The sequence below is a fragment of the Caretta caretta genome, chromosome 2 (assembly GCF_965140235.1).
Source record: "Caretta caretta isolate rCarCar2 chromosome 2, rCarCar1.hap1, whole genome shotgun sequence".
Taxonomy (NCBI): domain Eukaryota; kingdom Metazoa; phylum Chordata; order Testudines; family Cheloniidae; genus Caretta; species Caretta caretta.
This window is the reverse complement of record NC_134207.1, coordinates 110,157,304-110,175,798: the sequence shown is the minus strand read 5'-3', so window position 1 is coordinate 110,175,798 and position 18,495 is coordinate 110,157,304. Positions and strand designations below refer to the sequence as shown.

General features: G+C 40.5%; 1 protein-coding gene across 2 annotated transcripts in view; it reads left to right on the top strand.

Annotated features, from left to right (window-relative positions):
- Nucleotides 1-17,387, top strand: part of RNF144B (ring finger protein 144B) — a 77,940-nt gene extending 60,553 nt beyond the window's left edge. For both annotated transcript variants that reach the window (XM_075125360.1, XM_048839984.2), the window contains 4 exons: nt 4,613-4,817; nt 7,202-7,346; nt 9,059-9,148; nt 9,300-17,387. In XM_075125360.1, the coding sequence (XP_074981461.1) occupies nt 4,613-4,817; nt 7,202-7,346; nt 9,059-9,148; nt 9,300-9,440 (581 nt within the window). In that variant the 3' untranslated portion in view covers nt 9,441-17,387. The remainder of the gene's footprint in view (nt 1-4,612; nt 4,818-7,201; nt 7,347-9,058; nt 9,149-9,299) is intronic.
- Nucleotides 17,388-18,495: the final 1,108 nt, after the last annotated feature.

The window sequence follows — 18,495 nt, the reverse complement described above, 5'->3', positions numbered from 1 at the left end:
CCTGTCGGGCACCAGTCTTTGTATAAGAGTGGGAACAGAGTCCCAAAGGGCCTAGACCAGAAGCAGGGTGGTCACCAAACTCCATTTCCACTGAAGATATGTCCATACCACATCCTCTTCCCTGGGCAGGAGGGTTATAAAGTCTGTAGTTTTATAATGAGCAAAGAAACAGGTAGGTGCAATTGTGGTGGAGGCAGAGTTGCTGCACAACCAAGATTTATGGGCTTGCTGACAGGTTTTAACTGTTGCTAGGATATTTAGTTAATTCAGCCCAGCTCCTTCTGCCCTCAAGCCACTCTTTCAGCCTATGACCTTTTGCTGTAACCAGCATTTGCTCATGAGCAAGGATACAATTTAGTCACAGATTCCATGACTTTAAGACTCTGCCGTGACTTCTTCGGTTTCAGTCCCTGCAGCTGCAGCTGGAATGCCACCCCCCAGGGAGCAGGCCTCGGGCTTCACCCCGTTCCCCCCAACCTTCCTATGGGGCTCAGCCTTCAGTCTTCCGCAGAGGTCAGCTCACCTCCAGTTATTTTTAGTAAAAGTCACAGACAGGTTGCTGGTTTCAGTGACTTATTGTTTATTGTCCACGACCTGTCCGTGACTTTTACTAAATATAACTGTGATAAAATCTTAACCTTACTCACGAGCAGTCACCCATCACCTAGGTTCTTACTCTTATACCAGGCACAAACACTCTAACTCCCACACTCCAGTCAAATCTGTATCTCTCCAACCAGGAACAAACAAATCCTCTACTGCCACGAGCAGGACCCAGGCTCAGAGAAGAGGAACCACCATTTCACACTGACAACTGCATTCCACTTCTCTGGCACAAGGACTCACCACCTCCTTCTAGGGGCCCACTTCACTGCTCAGTGGGCCCAGGAGCTCACAGGTGGTGGTCCTGTGCAATCTGCCAGTGCCACTCCACTGGCCCTGGCCAGGGGCTCTTCTCTCCCATTGGTTACACCAAGCAGGGGTCTGGCTCCCTTCATAGCACCAGGAAGCTTCCCTGCTCACTGGACCTGCTCCCAATGCTGCTGTTGCCTCAGTTTCATCCCTTCCCATGTTGTAGCCATGCTCTCCAAGCTCCTTCTCCGCAACAGCCAAGGATCTGAGTTACTCAAGGCTGCCCCATGCTGCTGTCTCCTTCTTGCGCTGCTCCTATTTCTGGTGCTGGCTCTGCTTTATATTAATATCATATTTTTGATTGTATCCCTATCACTCTACTCTTCCTCCTGGATTGTCTTCTTATATTGTAAGGTCTTCAGGGCCGAGAGTGGGTCTTCATATATATTTGTACAGCACCTAGCACAGCGGGCTCCCAGTCTTGATCCAGGCACTACTAAATTTTTAATGATACTCAAAAAACAAATCCACCACTTGAGTGCAGCCGCCTTTGCAGTGAAAGGCAGCTGCTGTTTTATAGTGCATAGTAACGCTATGCAACAGCTTAGGACATGAATTAAAGAATATTGTATCCCAACTGAGGTAGGCAGAATGCAATTGGCTGAATGGAATTTGGCCAGGACAAATGGGTTTTGCTTCTATTTCTGTGAAAATTACCATGGGATCTTTAATGACCCCAAGAGACCAAAACCTCCATTTTATGTCTAATCCAAAGCATGGGACTTTTAACAGTACGCTGTCCCCAAATACCATGTGAAAGGCATTGGTTTAGTACCAATTCAGAAGAAAAAGTATTACCCGCAGAATCAAAAACACTATTCTGCATTTTCTTAGGCTGTTTTCCAGATAACATCTGACTGTGCATATTGTGAGAACTGACTAGAGCACAGCCTCTGGTGGTATGGCTGGTATGCAGTTTAGAGAAGACCTCTCTGCTTAGAGCTGAATCTAGTTGGCTGCCTAGGTTGTGGCAAGTCAGAGGAAAGGTGGAGGAGACCAGGAGAGGGACCACCACCTCAATAGAAGTATTCAACAACCCTTTAGAGTTGTTTGCATCATATTTTTAGCTGCAACTTTCTAGGCTTGGTGGGCATTTCTGGTTTCATTGTGCTCTGTGCTAAAGCAAATAGCACATCACAGCAATGACTGAATAGTACCATCTGTATGTTCTTTGTATACTGGGTGGGCAGGGATTTACATTTCATGCATCATTTATATCTTGCTGCAAAGATACCACAAAGCCAATAAGCTTTAAAAACAGTGAATGACAAAGACAGGCATTCTTCTATCTCTTTCTCCCATCTTATTTTTGAAAGAACTCAAGTTTCCAGAGTTGGGTACATTACAAGACACTGCAACTTGTTTTGCTGTCTCTGCACTACAATGCTAGAAGAAAACACTTTTGTGTTACATTTCTGTAGTGGCAAAGGCTAGATGCATTGGACAATAGGTCAGTATCTACTAGGGACTGATTTTATCCTGTGCTGAGCCCAACTTATGAAGTGCTGAGCGCTCAGCTGCCAATGAATTCCATGGAAGTTGAGAATGCTCAGCCTCCTGTGGCATCAGGACTCCAGTGATGCAGCTTTCATGACAACATCATTTATTCTTAACCAAAATAGAATAGACAAAAATGTTTGTTTTCCACTAGAGATGGGCATGGATTGCAAAATTCAGATCCCAGTTGAAATTCAGATCTCCAAAATTCAGGGGTGTTCAGATATAAGACTCTGGTTTGGCTCATTAGAAAGATGGGAGCTGTGTGAGAAATCCCCACAGTTTGTAGAAGGTTCTACCCCAGGGGTTTATTTCTAGTTGCACATTTTTAGGCTCTGGATATCTGGGACCCAAATTAATTTCACTGCATAATATCAAGCTCTCTCAGTAATTGCCTCACTGAGGATTCTACCATTTGGAGTCCCACCAGTAGAGGCTTCCCATGAGATGTGATGAATGAGATCTCACAACTGGGCAAAATCCCACCCATTTGTGGGCCATCCACATCCCCTCTCTGTGGTTGTATCAGAGCAGTGGTGGGCAATCTGCGGCCTGCAGGCCTCACGTGGCCTGTCAGGGTAATCTGCCACCAGACAGTTTGTTTACATTTGCACGGCCTCCCACAGCTCCCAATGGCCACGCTTGGCTGTTCCCAGCCAATGGGAGCTGCAGGAAGCAGTGGCCAGCATGTCCCTGAGGCTTGTGCAGCTTCCCGCAACTCCCATTGCCTGGGAATGGTGAACCGCGGCCACTGGGAGCTGCGGGTGGGCACGCAAAGGTAAACAAACTGTCTGGCAGCCCACCAGCGGATTACTCTGATGCACCATGTGAGGCCTGCATGCCTCAGGTTGCCCACCACTGTATCAGAGGCTCCCAGAGGAGCAGGAGTTGCAGGTGACTAGCAGTTGCACCCTGCTCCTAATAGACATTTTGCATATCAGACCTGGCTTCCTCCAATTTGTGCTGGAAAGCAGTGAAATCAAATCAAATATATCACAGAGTGAAACTCTGTCAGCATGATCATATTTTAGCTGGGTTCTCATTGAAATTTCTCTAGTCAACTCAGGGGCACAGTAGCAAAAGTCAACATTTGTCACTCATTACCAAATGATAGTGTGTATGAGATACCACATCAATGCCTGGGTGATAATGGTGACATCACAGAAGCTATTATGTGGTAACAGCTGACCAATGTTTTTTTAGTGATGACCACTTAGTGAGGAGAATAGGTATCGCTCTTCTTAGTTAATAGATATGGGGGGCGGGAGGGGGATGAGGCCCAGGTAAGTGACTTTACTCAGACTTCAGTGGAGCTACTCCTGATATAAGTGCAAGATCATAATTGCTTATATTTTTAGAGGGATATTAGGTACATATTCATGTTGACGTGTAAAAATGTCCCACTTTAACAGACCTGTTAGCTAGCTGTATTTATTCCTATTTTTGTAATTCAGTCCTGTTGCCTAAGACTTGAAGGACAGGGCTTACGAGCAGTTTAAATTTAGAATCACAGCAGTACAAACGTGGCAAAGTATTTATTTATTTTTTGAAGGAGTATCATTCCAGCCCTTAAGGAAGAAAAGTTTTTCATATCATTTGCTTTTCCAGAGACTACCTTAAATGGATAAGCCAGCTATTCAGCAGGGGCCTGTAATAGTGCAACAGCTAATGTTGTTCTAGGCCATTGATTCTCAAACTTTTGTACTGGTGACCCCTTCCACATAGCAAGCCTCTGAGTGTGACCCCTCCCCCCCAATAAATTAAAAACACTTTAAAATGTATTTAATACCAGGCAGAGCAGGGTTTGGGGGGAGGCTGACAGCTCGCAACGCCCCTTCCCCATATAATAACCTCCCAACCCCCTGAGGGCTCCCGACCCCCACTTTGAGAACTCCTGTTCTAGGCTCTTCTAGAGAGAGATGGGGAGACTATCTAACATTCACTCATTAACTTATCACCAGCCTCTTATGGCAAAAGACTGAAGTTTGTCTGACAGTGTCTGACAAATTCTCATCTTAATTATGTGTCCAGTGCAACACTGTTTGCACAATGTCCATAGTGTTAGCAATGTAGAATCCTTTAAAGATCTAAGTGGGCATCGGATCAGGCCTTGTATGACTAGAGAAATGGTAATCGGAGTGAAAAAAAGGAGTGTATAATGAATGCAGATTTAAACAGTTTTCTTTCCGTATTTACATTTCAGAAGTCCACTTGGACCCATGCAGAACGTGGTGCCCTGCTGCTGACTGCCAGACCATGTGCCATGTTGAACTGATTGATTCAGGGCAAGCAGTGCCTGTAGAATGCCCAGCTTGTCACCTGAAATTCTGTTCATCCTGCAAAGAAGTGTGGCACCCAGAGCACTTGTGCCAGGAAAACCAACCCATTGTAATACCAACTGAGCAGGGGTAAGAGCAGAATTCAGCTAGGCTGTGCCATCTTTCAGCTCTGCTAGTGGTACAAAATGGGTGTCCAGTGCCACATCTACTTCATGGACCTGCCTTCTCCGTATTTTAGACTTATTTCTAATACATCATTGCAGATGTGTTTCTAAATATAATTCACATGCTGCTGTTAGTCCTGCATTAAGCAGCTACTTATGGAGTTGGAAGCTCCACTGGTCCTCAGTCTGGGTTATCCAGTGCTTTGCACCTTTGTGTGTGTCATTCAGGCCTTGTCTACACACACAGATTATACTACTTTAATGATATCAGTGTAGTTAAAGTGATGCAACCTCCCTACTGTGGATGCAGTTACTGTATAGCGATACAAAGGTGATTTATACCAATATAGCTATTTCCACAGGGAAGGGTGTCACCGCTTTGCTCCCCACTAGTGCGCCTGCTCCTGGTCACTCTGGAGATTAGCTGATTCCAGGTCCAATGCCTCTTTTTCATCTCACTGCACCTCTTACCTTCTCTTCCTAGCTCTCAGTAAGGCAAGATGCTCTGTGTTCATGGCTTAGTCTTCCAGCCAAGTCATGTGTGTAAGGCAGTCTTCCCATTCACAGCCTAGCTAGTGCCACTTTCCCAATGGCTGGTAGGGAACCTGGGCCCACTCTCTACTCAAAGTTCCATCTCAGGGACCCTCTGATCAGTAGCTAAGGTCTACTTCACTTCAGATTTTACTGCCTTTTCCCTGAGCCTTTCCTAACCTTCTGGCTCCCCCACTGCTCTGGATTTGCCCACCCCAAAACTCCCTTCTCCCAGAAAGCAACTCCAGTTACTCTTCTCTATTGCCAACTTCCTGCCTTTATAAAACACAGCTCAGCTCATTCCTCCTCAGCTGGGCTCCCTCGTTATTCAGGCTGTGGCCTGTCTGGTTAATTGGCCCCCTTCTTAGCCTACCCCTTCAGGCCAGAGTTGGGGTGAACAACCTGTCACAAAGGGGAATAAACTATACCATCATAAGGCACCTTTAAAACGACATAACTGTGTCTATACTAGGTATTACACCAATTTAACTATTTTGGTAGAGAAATCGTACCCCTTAACCATAATAGTTGAACTGGTATAAAAACGGTACATAGACTAGGCCTAACTCTTGTGCTAAGTAGGTGCAAAATTCTTCCACTGGTGTGAGTGGAGAATTCTCATTTGGTAGCCATTTACACTCACTTTGCATGGATGAAAATGACTGCACTAGGTGTGTGCTTACAACAGCCTATTAGTGGGGATGCGTAGTTCTGGCAATGGCTGTATGTCTCTGAATTCTGTAAATACTCTTATGCTTACATCACACCAGTTCTCTGGCTAGCCTGTGCTTACAGAAACAGAACAGCATTCACTGGCATGCACAGTGTCATCTTTAAACTCTCTATTGTGCTCTGTGGCTTCCACCACTGTGAATATTTTTGCACGAGTTGAAAGAGTTACAACTAAGCATTCTGGTGAGCAGGAGGTGTTTCATCAAACTGGAATTGCCTGTGAGGTCTTCATATGATTTTGATCTTCAAACTAGATCTTTGGCTTTGCTTGCGGTTAAAGCTGTCATGCAGAAGCAAGGACAGTACTTTGAGTTACACAGTCCAGTCATCTTAACAAAATACAGAAGCTCTTTTCCACATTGTCCAGTGCCATTCTTTTAATGTTATATCTGTTACATGCATGGCTGTAGTGGGTGTTTACTTTGTACATTGTGTAAAATCAGTGGAATTGAACATTTAATTTGTCTCTATGCTGCATGAGCAGGTTTTTTTTTTGCTCTTAGTATATGTTTTAATGCATTCCCTTGAATATGAGATTTTACACTTCCAGTACATTGCCTGATGTTAGCTTCTTAATCTTGAAACTCACGGACCGTGCCAGACTATGGAGTTGAGTGCAAACTAGAGGCCCTAAAGAACCTAATGATGCATATTTGATAGCTGCTTTCAACTACCTGAAAGGGGGTTCCAAAGAGGATGGCTCTAGACTGTTCTCAATGGTAGCAGATGACAGAACGAGGAGTAATGGTCTCAAGTTGCAGTGGGGGAGGTTTAGATTGGATATTAGGAAAAACTTTTTCACTAAGAGGGTGGTGAAACACTGGAATGCGTTACCTAGGGAGGTGGTAGAATCTCCTTCCTTTAGAGGTTTTTAAGGTCAGGCTTGACAAAGCCCTGGCTGGGATGATTTAACTGGGAATTGGTCCTGCTTCGAGCAGGGGGTTGGACTAGATGACCTTCAGGGGTCCCTTCCAACCCTGATATTCTATGATTCTATGATATACTACTTGACATTGGTACTCCAGTCATACAGCCACAGGTTTTGCACTGAAATTTCATCTTTCATATATTTCCTTACCCTTCTAGAGCACTTACCAGGACGGACACAGAGGCTCCAATTAAACAGTGCCCAGTGTGCCGGATCTATATTGAACGAAATGAAGGCTGCGCTCAAATGATGTGTAGGAACTGCAAGCATACATTTTGCTGGTACTGCCTACAGAACTTGGATGTAAGTGCCATGTGATGAAGCTTCTAGAACAAGGCTAGTTTGGGATTTGGGGGATAAGTTCCATATGTCATAACTGGAATCATGTATGTTCTAGTTCTGTTCCTTTATGCTAAGGATAAAAGGATCTTTACTTGAGTGAATGCTCTTATATTTAAATGGATCCTCATGGTGGCCAAAGCTTAAGTTACTTCTGCCTCCAATGAGCCTCAAAGAGATTTTTCTTTTTTTCCTAAATTGAAGTGGATTGTAGCCATATCCCTTGGTCCAATGCTAATTCTCTTGAGGAAGAGGGATTTTCCAATACTATAGCTAAAGATAGTTGGGTTGAGAGCTAAGGACAGCAAATTTAATTGTGTTCCCCCTTCGCCCCCCCAATTCATTGGATTCCAACCTGTTAAAAATGTTCGGATTCGGTCTGGCACAGATAAAGGCTACAGTTTCAAATTGGGGTCAATTCAGAGCTCATTTAAACTAGGTCACTTCTCCATAGTCAGTCTCTAGTGCTGTATTAGCAGAAGAGAATGATCCAGTTAATAAGTTTGAGGATGAAAGTGTTTTGGAAACTACTTTCCATGTTCACAATCTTATTAGGGATACAAAGAGCCCAAGAGGAGGGGAGAACAGGAAGTCTGAACTTGAGGGACACTATCATCATTAAAAAGTGCTCAGATCTGCAAGTTGCCAAGCACTGCCACCAAAACATCAAATATTCTCCACTTGCACTGACTTTGAATTCCTCACAGGATTAGGTCCTGTGGAACATACTGGTGTACAATGATAACATCAGTTTTTGGCACAGTGAGTAGTAATACTTGTGGGAGGTGAGGAAAAGAACTCTTTGTACCAGCACTTGAGGTAAAATAAAGTTAAATGGGTTTTTGCTACACAGTTTGGAAATGGTGAAACTTCCTTGTTCCTCTTTATTCTCTATACATTAAACAGGGTGTGCTCAACTTTCTGTTCAGTCTGTTTACGGGTGCTGGTTTTTTCAAGTCTGTTTTGGAGTACACAGAGTACACAATGATTGTGTAACTCTATGAAAAATTGGAGGGGTGTCAAGTTTCCATAGTAGTCTAAACATGTGAAGCTGTGATAGTTGTCTGTAGATATGCCCTTAGCTGGTTTTAATCAGTTAAAGATAAGGCAATTAAATGATTTCTTTGACAAGGTGTAGTCATTGCATGGTTACAATATAGCTCTTATAAACCCCCTAAAGATTCAGGTATTCAAACTTTACTGCAAGGTAATGCTTATATAACAATAAAGTTAGGTTAAAGAATGAATGGAAAAAGCAGGGCTCAAGCTACAGGGGAACTGTCAGGGGGAGGGTGTTTGGAAACTGAGTGCCCCTCATCTTTTTGAGATAAAGTAATTAGTTTGATAAATATTAGTTTGATGTTGGAGAAAAGTGGGGACTTTCTATTTTAAAGAGCAGCCTATTAACCCCATGGAAGAACTGACTAGAGAACCGAGAAAAATTAGGAATACAGAAGATAAATATTAGGGATATGAAATACCTTAGACAGTGTGTCTTATAGATCTAAAGTTTCCTATTTAATTTCTCAAAGTAATTAAGTAACAGGCAAGCAAACTTCTCTGCCAGAACAGTTAATTTTACTGCACTGTCAGAAATGTGGCAGTTCTACTCCTGTCCTGTTAATCTCCCCACATTAGTGTGACCTGCTCAGTACAGTTTTTCTTTTATCTTTCAGAATGATATCTTCTTACGACATTATGACAGAGGCCCCTGCAGAAACAAACTGGGCCATTCTCGAGCCTCAGTTATGTGGAACAGAACACAGGTATGCTGATAACCAGCTCAAACAGAGCAATGACAAACATTAAGGGAAAGGTGAAATCTCCTTCACCACAATCATCTGTCAAGATTGCAACTCACACATACACACTTTTTATTTTCCTGTTGGTTAATTTTTTTCCCTTTAAACTTTGCAGGTTGTGGGGATCCTGGTGGGATTGGGTATCATAGCGCTGGTGACTTCTCCCTTGCTGCTTGTGGCATCTCCATGCATCATCTGCTGTGTCTGCAAATCCTGCAGGGGCAAAAAGAAAAAGCATGCCCCACCGACAACCTAAAACTCTGTCTGTTTCTTCCTCAGTCTATATAGTAGATGTATGTGAGAAAGCACAAAGATTGGGTTTTGGTGCCATACGTACCAAATAATTCTCCCTCTACTTGCCAACTTTGAGGCTAAGTGCCTATTGTTTTCAGACCACTATATTGCTTGCAAACCACAGTTCAGGAAATGACTGGGGGATTGTAGTGTGTAAATGTAATTTTTAAAAAAAGGTCACTGTCAAGTAATTCAGCCACAAATATGATCCACCTTTAAAACTGTTAAAATCTTGTAGAAAGAGGGATCTTCCAGAATCTGAGCATGTATTTATTATGCAATATTGGTCTTCTGCTTCTGCAGAACCAGTCATGCAGCCAGTAGAGGGAGTACAGGCAAATGAACAAGCCCACTTCTTAGTACTCTGCTGATTTATAAAGTAAAAGAAGAAAAAGCATGTTGCCATTATCTGTTGGCTTGTGACCTATTTAAAATAACATATATATTTGATAACTTCCCTTCAACCAGATGCCACAGCAGGTGGGGGCAGGGGAATACTAGAGAAATAATGAAGAGGATATTTACCAAGAATGGATTCTGGTAATTATCGTTTCATAGCTAAACTATTGTATTGTATGGATTGTACTACAGTGAACACACTCACTTATGCCACACCAGTGATTTTTGGTGTATTACAAAATTACCAATGATCTACACCACACTAAACTATGTTTAAATTATATTATTTAGGTGTATTACCTAACAACTGTGAAAATACCATGTGCATCTCACAATCGGCACAAATATAAAACCAGATGATCTAGCTATTGCACACTCTGATCTTAATTGGATATTCATAACTATGAAAAAGGGGCCAAACTAGCTGCTGTTGATGTCAATGGTATTTTTACTATTGATTTCAGTGGGAGCAGTAGCAACCAATAAAATATTCTTTCCTATTTAAAAAAAAAAAACAAAAACCTCATTTGCCAATGCCTCAGTGGAAATCACTGTCTTGTATATGCTGTGTTAAAAGGTGATGTTACAAGTCAACCATGGCACATCTTTCTTGAAATGTTAGGTTTATATACATGGCTCTTCATTCTTGGGCTGACTGCTCTACCTACTTGTGGCTCCATTTCCCTCTGCCTTTTGTGAGTACTGTGGATGTTGTAAACTTCTGGAAACAAATCTAATGTTTTAGCGAAGGCCATGCTACATCTCCCATAGGATATGCAGGAAACCATATACGATGCATGTATGTATATGTATGGTGTGTGTATGTATGTATCCACACAAAGTACATAATTAATAATTATGCACGCGCACACACACAGAGTTCTTTATACATTTTAAACAGGTTATACAGGGTAGCAACAAGAAACTTGTAAAAATTACTCATACAGGTTTCAGATGTGGCCAACCCAACCCACCAAGTAACCCTTTTAGAATTATTGCAACTAACACAAATCCCTGGATAAATATTAGCTGTATTCATTGGTAGTTATTATTTCTATCCCCCAAAAGGGTAAAGAGCACTGTTATTAATTTATTAGTTACTTTATGTCTCTAAAAGGCTGTTATTTAATGTTCTAGTTTAATTTGGTTCTTCACTGCAAGCATGATTCAGATCCTGATCTGAACTATGCCAATGTAAATTCAGAATAACTCTTCTGAAGCTCATGGACTTCACTCCGGATTTGCATGGGAATAACTGAGATCAAATTCTGATCCATGGTGTTTATACCACCATTAGTTGGTGCTTACTTGTGTTATGGGATCCTGTTTGTGCATTTGATATTTGTGGCAATTTACATGCATTTTCTCTACAATCAGTAGTAATTCCAACCCCAGTTGGCAAGGGCTGTAAGGAGAATGAAATGTGATGCAAAGTCAGAAAAAGGTATGCAATCCTCTAGCCTACCCTCCCTCCCAGAGTACAAAGAGAAAACTAAAGTGAACATCAATTTTATTTTGTTTGGCTAAGCCTCAGGAACTTTGCCTTCTTGGCAGCTGTAAATGTGACCTTTTCGTTCAACTTCGCTCTCTGGCTGCTGAAACAGTGGTAAACATCTTATTTTAAGGAAGCATAGTCTGCAGAACAGACTAACAGGGACAAAGGCCTTAAATAATAGTGTCTGCTTCTCTTTGAAAAAAATTAATGTTGAATGTATTTGCTACCAATAATGACTGGAAGGTAGACAGTGTACTAGTCTGAAAGACTGTATTTATTCTTCATCCAGAGCTTCTAAGTGAAGCAGGAAGGTAGTCAGTACATTCTAAACATAGAGTACAATGCAGGCCAATGTGATTTATGATAAGCTGAGAGTATTTTATGTATGTGTTTTCTTTAGGAGTGGTAATGGTAGTGTTGGGGGTTACTCATGACAAATTAAAATGTTCAGCCTTTGGCCTTGCACTGTTTTTCTACCTACACTTTTACAGCACCACTGTCATTTCCAGTTTATCCATGAACTTCTAGTAGAGAAACTCACTTGAACAAACTCCCAAGGGCAAATTGCTGGAGAGTTGTAAAGTCTTTTTAATCATAACCAATGGCATGATATTCAATATCCCTCACCTGTTAAACCTCATGGTGTTTTTCATATTTTGTATGTATTCATTCTGTCCAAACAACTGTCCACTCAGTGGGGTTGGTACACTTCTTCCCCTCTTGTTATGCTGGAAGCCAGTGTTGCCTAACAAATGAAGTTCCTTTCTTAATTATAAAAGTTTTTTGTCATTAATGCTGCAGTTACAAACCAGGGGCTAAATTCTGCTCTCAGTTATACAGACGTAACCGAGGGCAGAATTTTTCCCAATGTACATTGATGGCTATAAGGTAATTGCATTCCTCAGTTTTGTTAACAGCATGCAAATTCTGTCCCTTTTCAGTGTTATAGAATTATCTAAATTTTAATGTGAATCTCTGGTTATTTAACAAACATCAGATTTTTATAAAATGGTTCAGAATCTAAAGTTTGATTTCCTTATGATGCAAATTCAGAATACTAGATTTAGTTTAATTTAAATAAACACGCACGCCACAGCACTGAAAAAACAGATGATAGAATTTCGTTTTACTTTGCGTGCATTATTTTAGAATCAAGGTAGTTTTTCTGAAGCAATGTTTTACACAGTACTCTAATTACCCTAGAACAGTATTTTAAAACTTAAAACTATGAACCTTACCAGCCTGGTTTTCCTTAAAAAGGGTATGTGTGCTGCATCAACCCATCCTGGTTTTTGAAAGCACAGTTTATCTGAGGCTGTGCAACAACCTAAGAACTGATGCTGCCAGCTGTTAGCCCATGTGCTAACTTTACGTGAACGCTTAAGTACTGGTAACATTGGGGCTCTTTTGCTTGATGCAGCTGTTGCTTAGTTATTCTGCACCACTGGCCAGATAATCAAGCAGTCACAATGAATCTGTTCCGGGATTCCAAAGAAATAACTTGAGGCAGAAGATTTTTTAAAGTGTTTGCAAATGCAGCAAGTTATGTAAGCAAGATAATAGTGCCAAAAGTCCAAAGGGTCCTGGGACACAGGGTACATATACCTTCTTTAAGTAATGCCACCGTGAATCTCTTACAACCGCTTACAACGCCAAAAACTCTCAATGAGTGTTGGACATCAGAACCAGATTTGATTCATACTGTGCCAGAATTTACTTCGCTTATTATTGTCAATCTACAGTTTGTTTTTTTTTCCCCAGTGCTTTTGATCTTGTAGTGACTAACATGAAGGCTAGCATATTCAGAAGGATTATGGATTAATAGACTGAGCCTGGGATTTATGGGATGAGCTTTTCTCCATTCAAGTCCCAACTATAACACTGACTTGCTTTGTGGCCTTGGGAAAATCAGTGTAGTTGGTCACCTAAAATTACTTGTCACTTCTGAGAACATAGGCCCTGGAGCCTGAGCTTCAAAGGTGCCAACATGGAGTTCGGTTTAAATTTTGGTTGCTCAGCATCTCTGAAATTAGGCTCTAGATGTCTGAAGAGTGGCACCTAAAATTAGAGGCCACATTCAGAAAATTGACTCTTAACTTCAGTGGGCCAAATCTTCAGATCATGTAAATTTTCATAGTTCTACTGCAGACAATGGAGCTATGCCATATACACCAGATGAGAATCTCCCGCTGTGACTCTCAGATCCCAATTATAAAATGAGATAATACCTGGTTACAATAAGCACCATTAAATGGTAAATATTTACCATGTTTATGGTATAAATGCTTCTCTGCAGTATCTGTTTTAACTTAGACGATACATAGTCAATGCTGCAGTAACTGATTATTTTTAATGGTGTATGTTTTATTTACCTCACAGAAGGGGATGAGGATTAACAGTAGTTAATGTTAGTACAGTGCTTTGAAGACGTTAAGTGGTTCATGCTGCTATTTGTCCAGTAACATAACATAGAATAAGAAGTCCAAAGAAAATCTAAAGTGTACATAATGTTTACATGATTAAATTAAAATGAATGTTAAACCATATTTTCTTATTGTATGTGAAAATACGTAAATTAGCAAAGATCAGTTTCACCTCTCAGTTGTTACAAAGAGGTGTGATAATATGAACATCTGGCTGACATGTATTTGGGTATCAATGGGTGGTTGCATGGTAGTGCCTGCTACTTTTTTGTTAAGCTTGAGTTCCAGCTTCCATTGTAGTTCTTCCTTTTCAGTTGCTCTTATCTTTCTCAGGCAGGTTTCTTTTTTGCACTTTGTTTGAGGCCAGATATCTTAGAACAAAATAAGTGAAGCTGTTTAGCTACATGAGGATGAAAACCCCCAGCATGATATCATAAGTTATAATCAGAACTTCTATATTCAGCTAATGATTGAAGCTAGAAATTTCATACTTGGATTGTTTTGTAAATCTTATTAAAACTTAAAATTCGGTAATGGAATGCGTAGACTAACTGCTCTGATAGAGATATCAGGGATAGAAGCCCGTGGTGCTTATGAGCTTCAGATGAGAGACAGTTGTCTTTAGTCTTTGGGGATTATGATGGAAAAAAATCCAGATAGATATTCATGTTAAATACATGCAAACATGGTTATACTCCGCTGCTGAACATCCTAGGATTCCAATTCCCTATAAATGTACTTGGAGTTCTGGTAAACTTACACAGAAGATTGAAGTCTGATCCTGCATACACTCACAAATGCAAGTGACATTACTCGCAAGTAGCACTATAAAATACTACATAATTTTTAAAATAAGCAGCTTATGAAAGACATAAAAATACCTCTCTCTTGGAAGTGTCAGCTCTCACGCCATTGCAAACACTGCTGTATGATAAACTTACTGCTAAGATTTTGGAGAACTTCAGTATACATTTAATTTTTAAATAAAACTAGTCCTTAATCAGCAAAACATTTAGGCATATGCTTAAGTGCTTTGCTGAACAGGGATAGACTGCTGAATTGAGGCCTCAACAATTTATTGAGTTGTGGCATGGAGCTCAGTTATTCATGATGAACACAAACTAAAGGTCTGATTCCACAAACACTTACACTCATAATAATCTCATACACACATCATACAGCAAGTTCCTTACTCTAATCATTCATCATGGGACAAATATTTTATTTTCTGTGTAAATGGTCTTTAACTTGGGTACATTTAGCAACAAGTTAAAATACAGTAGCATGTAAACATGTTTTGTTTAGGGCTGTCAAGCAGTTAAAAATTAATCGCAATTAATCGTGCTGTTAATAATAGAATACCATTTATTTAAATATTTTTGGATGTTTTCAACATTTCAAATATATTTATTTCAATTACAACAAAGAATACAAAGTGTACAATGCTCACTTTGTTCTATTTTTGAATGCAATTATTTTTTGTACGTAATTCTACATTTGTAAGTTCAACTTTCATGATAAAGAGATTGCACTAGAGTATTAAGTGAATTGAAAAATACAATTTCTTTTGTTTATCATTTTTCAGTGCAAATATTTGTAATCAAAAATAAATATAATGTAAAACTTTAAAGCCTATGAGTCCACTCAGTCCTACTTGTTCAGCCAATCGCTCAGACCAACAAGTTTGTTTACATTTGCAGGAGATAATGCTGTCCCCTTCTTGTTTACAATGTCACCTGAAAGTGAGAGCAGGCTTTTGCATGGCACTGCTGTAGCTGGCATCGCAAGATATTTACATGCAGATGTGCTAACGAGTCACATGTCCATTCATGCTTCAACCACCATTCCAGGGGACATGCATCCATGCTGATGATGGGTTCTGCTTGATAACAGTCCAAAGCCATGTGGACTGACACGTGTTCATTTTCATCCTCCGAGTCAGATGCCACCAACAGAAGGTTGATTTTCTTTTTTTGGTGGTTCGGGTTCTGTAGTTTCCGCATTGGATTGATGCTCTTTTAAGACTTCTGAAATCATGCTCCAGACTTCGTTCCTCTCAGATTTTTGGAAGGCACTTCGGATTCTTAAACCTTGGCTCGAGTGCTGTAGCGATCTTTAGAAATCTCACATTGGTACCTTCTTTGCTATAACATGAAACACATGTCAGAACGTGGGTAAAACAAAGCAAGGGACATACAATTCTCCCCCAAGGAGTTCAGTCTTAAATTTAATTAACACATTAATTTTTTTAACAAGTGTCATCACCATGGAAGCATGTCCTTCAGAATGGTGGCCGAGGCATGAAGGGGCATATGAATGTTTAGCATATCTGGCACGTAAATACCTTGCAATATTGGCTACAAAAGTGTCACGTGAATGCATGTTCTCACTTTCAGGTGACATTGTAAATAAGAAGCAGGCAGCATTATCGCCCGTAAATGTAAACTACCTTATCTTACCAATTGGCTGAACAAGAAGTAGGCCTGAGTGGACTTGTAGGCTCTAAAGTTTGCATTGTTTTGTTTCTTGAGTGCAATTATGTAACAAACACGATATTTGTAAATTGCACTTTCATGATACAAGTACTGTAGTGCAATGTATTTATGAGATGAATTGAAAGACTTTCTTTTATCATTTTTACAGTGCAAATATTTGTAATAAACAAAGTATAAAGTGAGGACTCTACACTTTTTTTGTATTCTGTGTTGTAATTAAAACAGGAGTACTTGTGGCACCTTAGAAACTAACAAATTTATTTGAGCATAAGTTTTTGTGGGTTACAGCCCACTTCATTGGATGCATAGAATGGAACATATAGTGAGAGATTTTTATATATATCAGTAATGTGAATTGACACCAGTCCTGCAACGATTTATGCATGTAATTACCTTTACACAATGTGAATAGTACCATTGATTTTGATGGGGCCATTCACAATGCATAAAGCTAATTCTGCAAAACTCTTTGTAGGATTGAGGTCTCATATTGGGACATGAGGCACAATACTTTATTTTCATATCCATCATAACGTAAATGAAAACATCTTAAAAATCTGTTGGATAAGGGCAGGAAATGGGGCACTTGATTATTGTATATGATAAATAGTATGTTAGAGAGGAGTAGTTTCAGAAATTAGGGGTAAAATTCAGCCAATAGTAGCCCACCCACTACTTAAGCCCACTGAAGTCTCAGGATGTGTTGGCTTTTTGCTGGCCTTTTGCCTGAGGCTGAATTTCACCGAAGATGACTAGATACTGTTTCTTTGGTACCTGTTTGAAGTTGTATTTTGTTTTTCTAAATAATACACTTTCTTCACCATCCTTAACTTGGTGAAGGGTGAAAGGCTTTGATCTTTGTAAGATTCACTAAACTATTTTTATGTTTAAAAGAAGGTCAACATGTATAAAGAAATTATAAATGCTTTTGTAAATTTTGTTTCGGCATTTAAATGATTTACAAATGCAATGTGCTGCACTCTGTGCATATATTCATACACTCTGTATTTATATTCTGCCTCTGAGGCTTACTTCTTTGTTTCCCCGCCTCCTTCTAATGTCATAAAATGCAACATTAAAAATGTAATGTACAGACATTTGGCTCACTTTGTTTTACTCCTCAGCTAACTGTTTTTTAACAAATTCTATGAACGTTTGGTTAAAGAAAAAATGGAAACAGTTTAAACCCATCTGTGCTATTTAATGGGCATTGTGGGGATGTGGGTAACAGACTATAGATAAAAGAGACAGGCTCAGATATAGATCTTGAATCTTAGTTGGCTTCTTTAACAGAAAATAAACAAATGTGTCACCACAGAGTCCTCTACTGGGTTATAGAAAACAGTACGACTTTGATATAACAAACTCTATAACAGAAAAGGGCAGGTTCTGTTTCCTGACCCTATACATGATGCAGTGGTGTACAGAAGTAGGGAATATGGCGCAAGAATCCCCTGTAAAGGCAGCGCATAGAATTGCAGGGGTCATGCAGAGGCAGGGACATATCAGGAGCTGAGTGGATGATTCTGGGCTACTCCAGACAGTGGAGCAGCTCAAAGAGTCCATGGGAGGTTGCTATAAATTAGCACAACTGGTTTAAAGCCACGTTTATTCCCACTCTCCTGGAGCTGCACCTTCCGTACTGTGGCTCCTGGAGGCACAGTACAGCACTTCAATCAATCTGTGTTGAGGGAGGACCTTACTTGCACCTGGCTACGTAATCTCAAGTCTATGTGCCTATGACAGTGAATAGCCTTAGGCTAACTCATCACTCTGTGTACTTTGGAAGTCTCCTCACATGAGGTAAATTGCTGAGGTAGCAGTTTAAGTATAAAGTGATTAACCAATTAACAAGAAGAAAAGGACTACTAGTGGCACATTAGAGACTAAAAATTTATTTGAGCATAAGCTTTCATGAGCTACAGCTCACTTCATTGGATGCATACTGTGGAAAATATAGTGGGGAGACTTATATACTCAGAGAACATGAAACAATGGGTGTTACCATATACACTGTAACGAGAGTGATCAGGCTAAGGTGAGCTGCTATTAGGAAGAGAGCGGGGGTGGGGAATGGGGGGGAACCTTTTGTAGTGATCAAGATGGGCCATTTCCAGCAGTTTACAAGAACGTCTGAGGAACAGCGGGGGGGGGGGGGGGGAAGGGGGAAATAGTTTTACTTTGTGTAATGACCCATCCACTCCC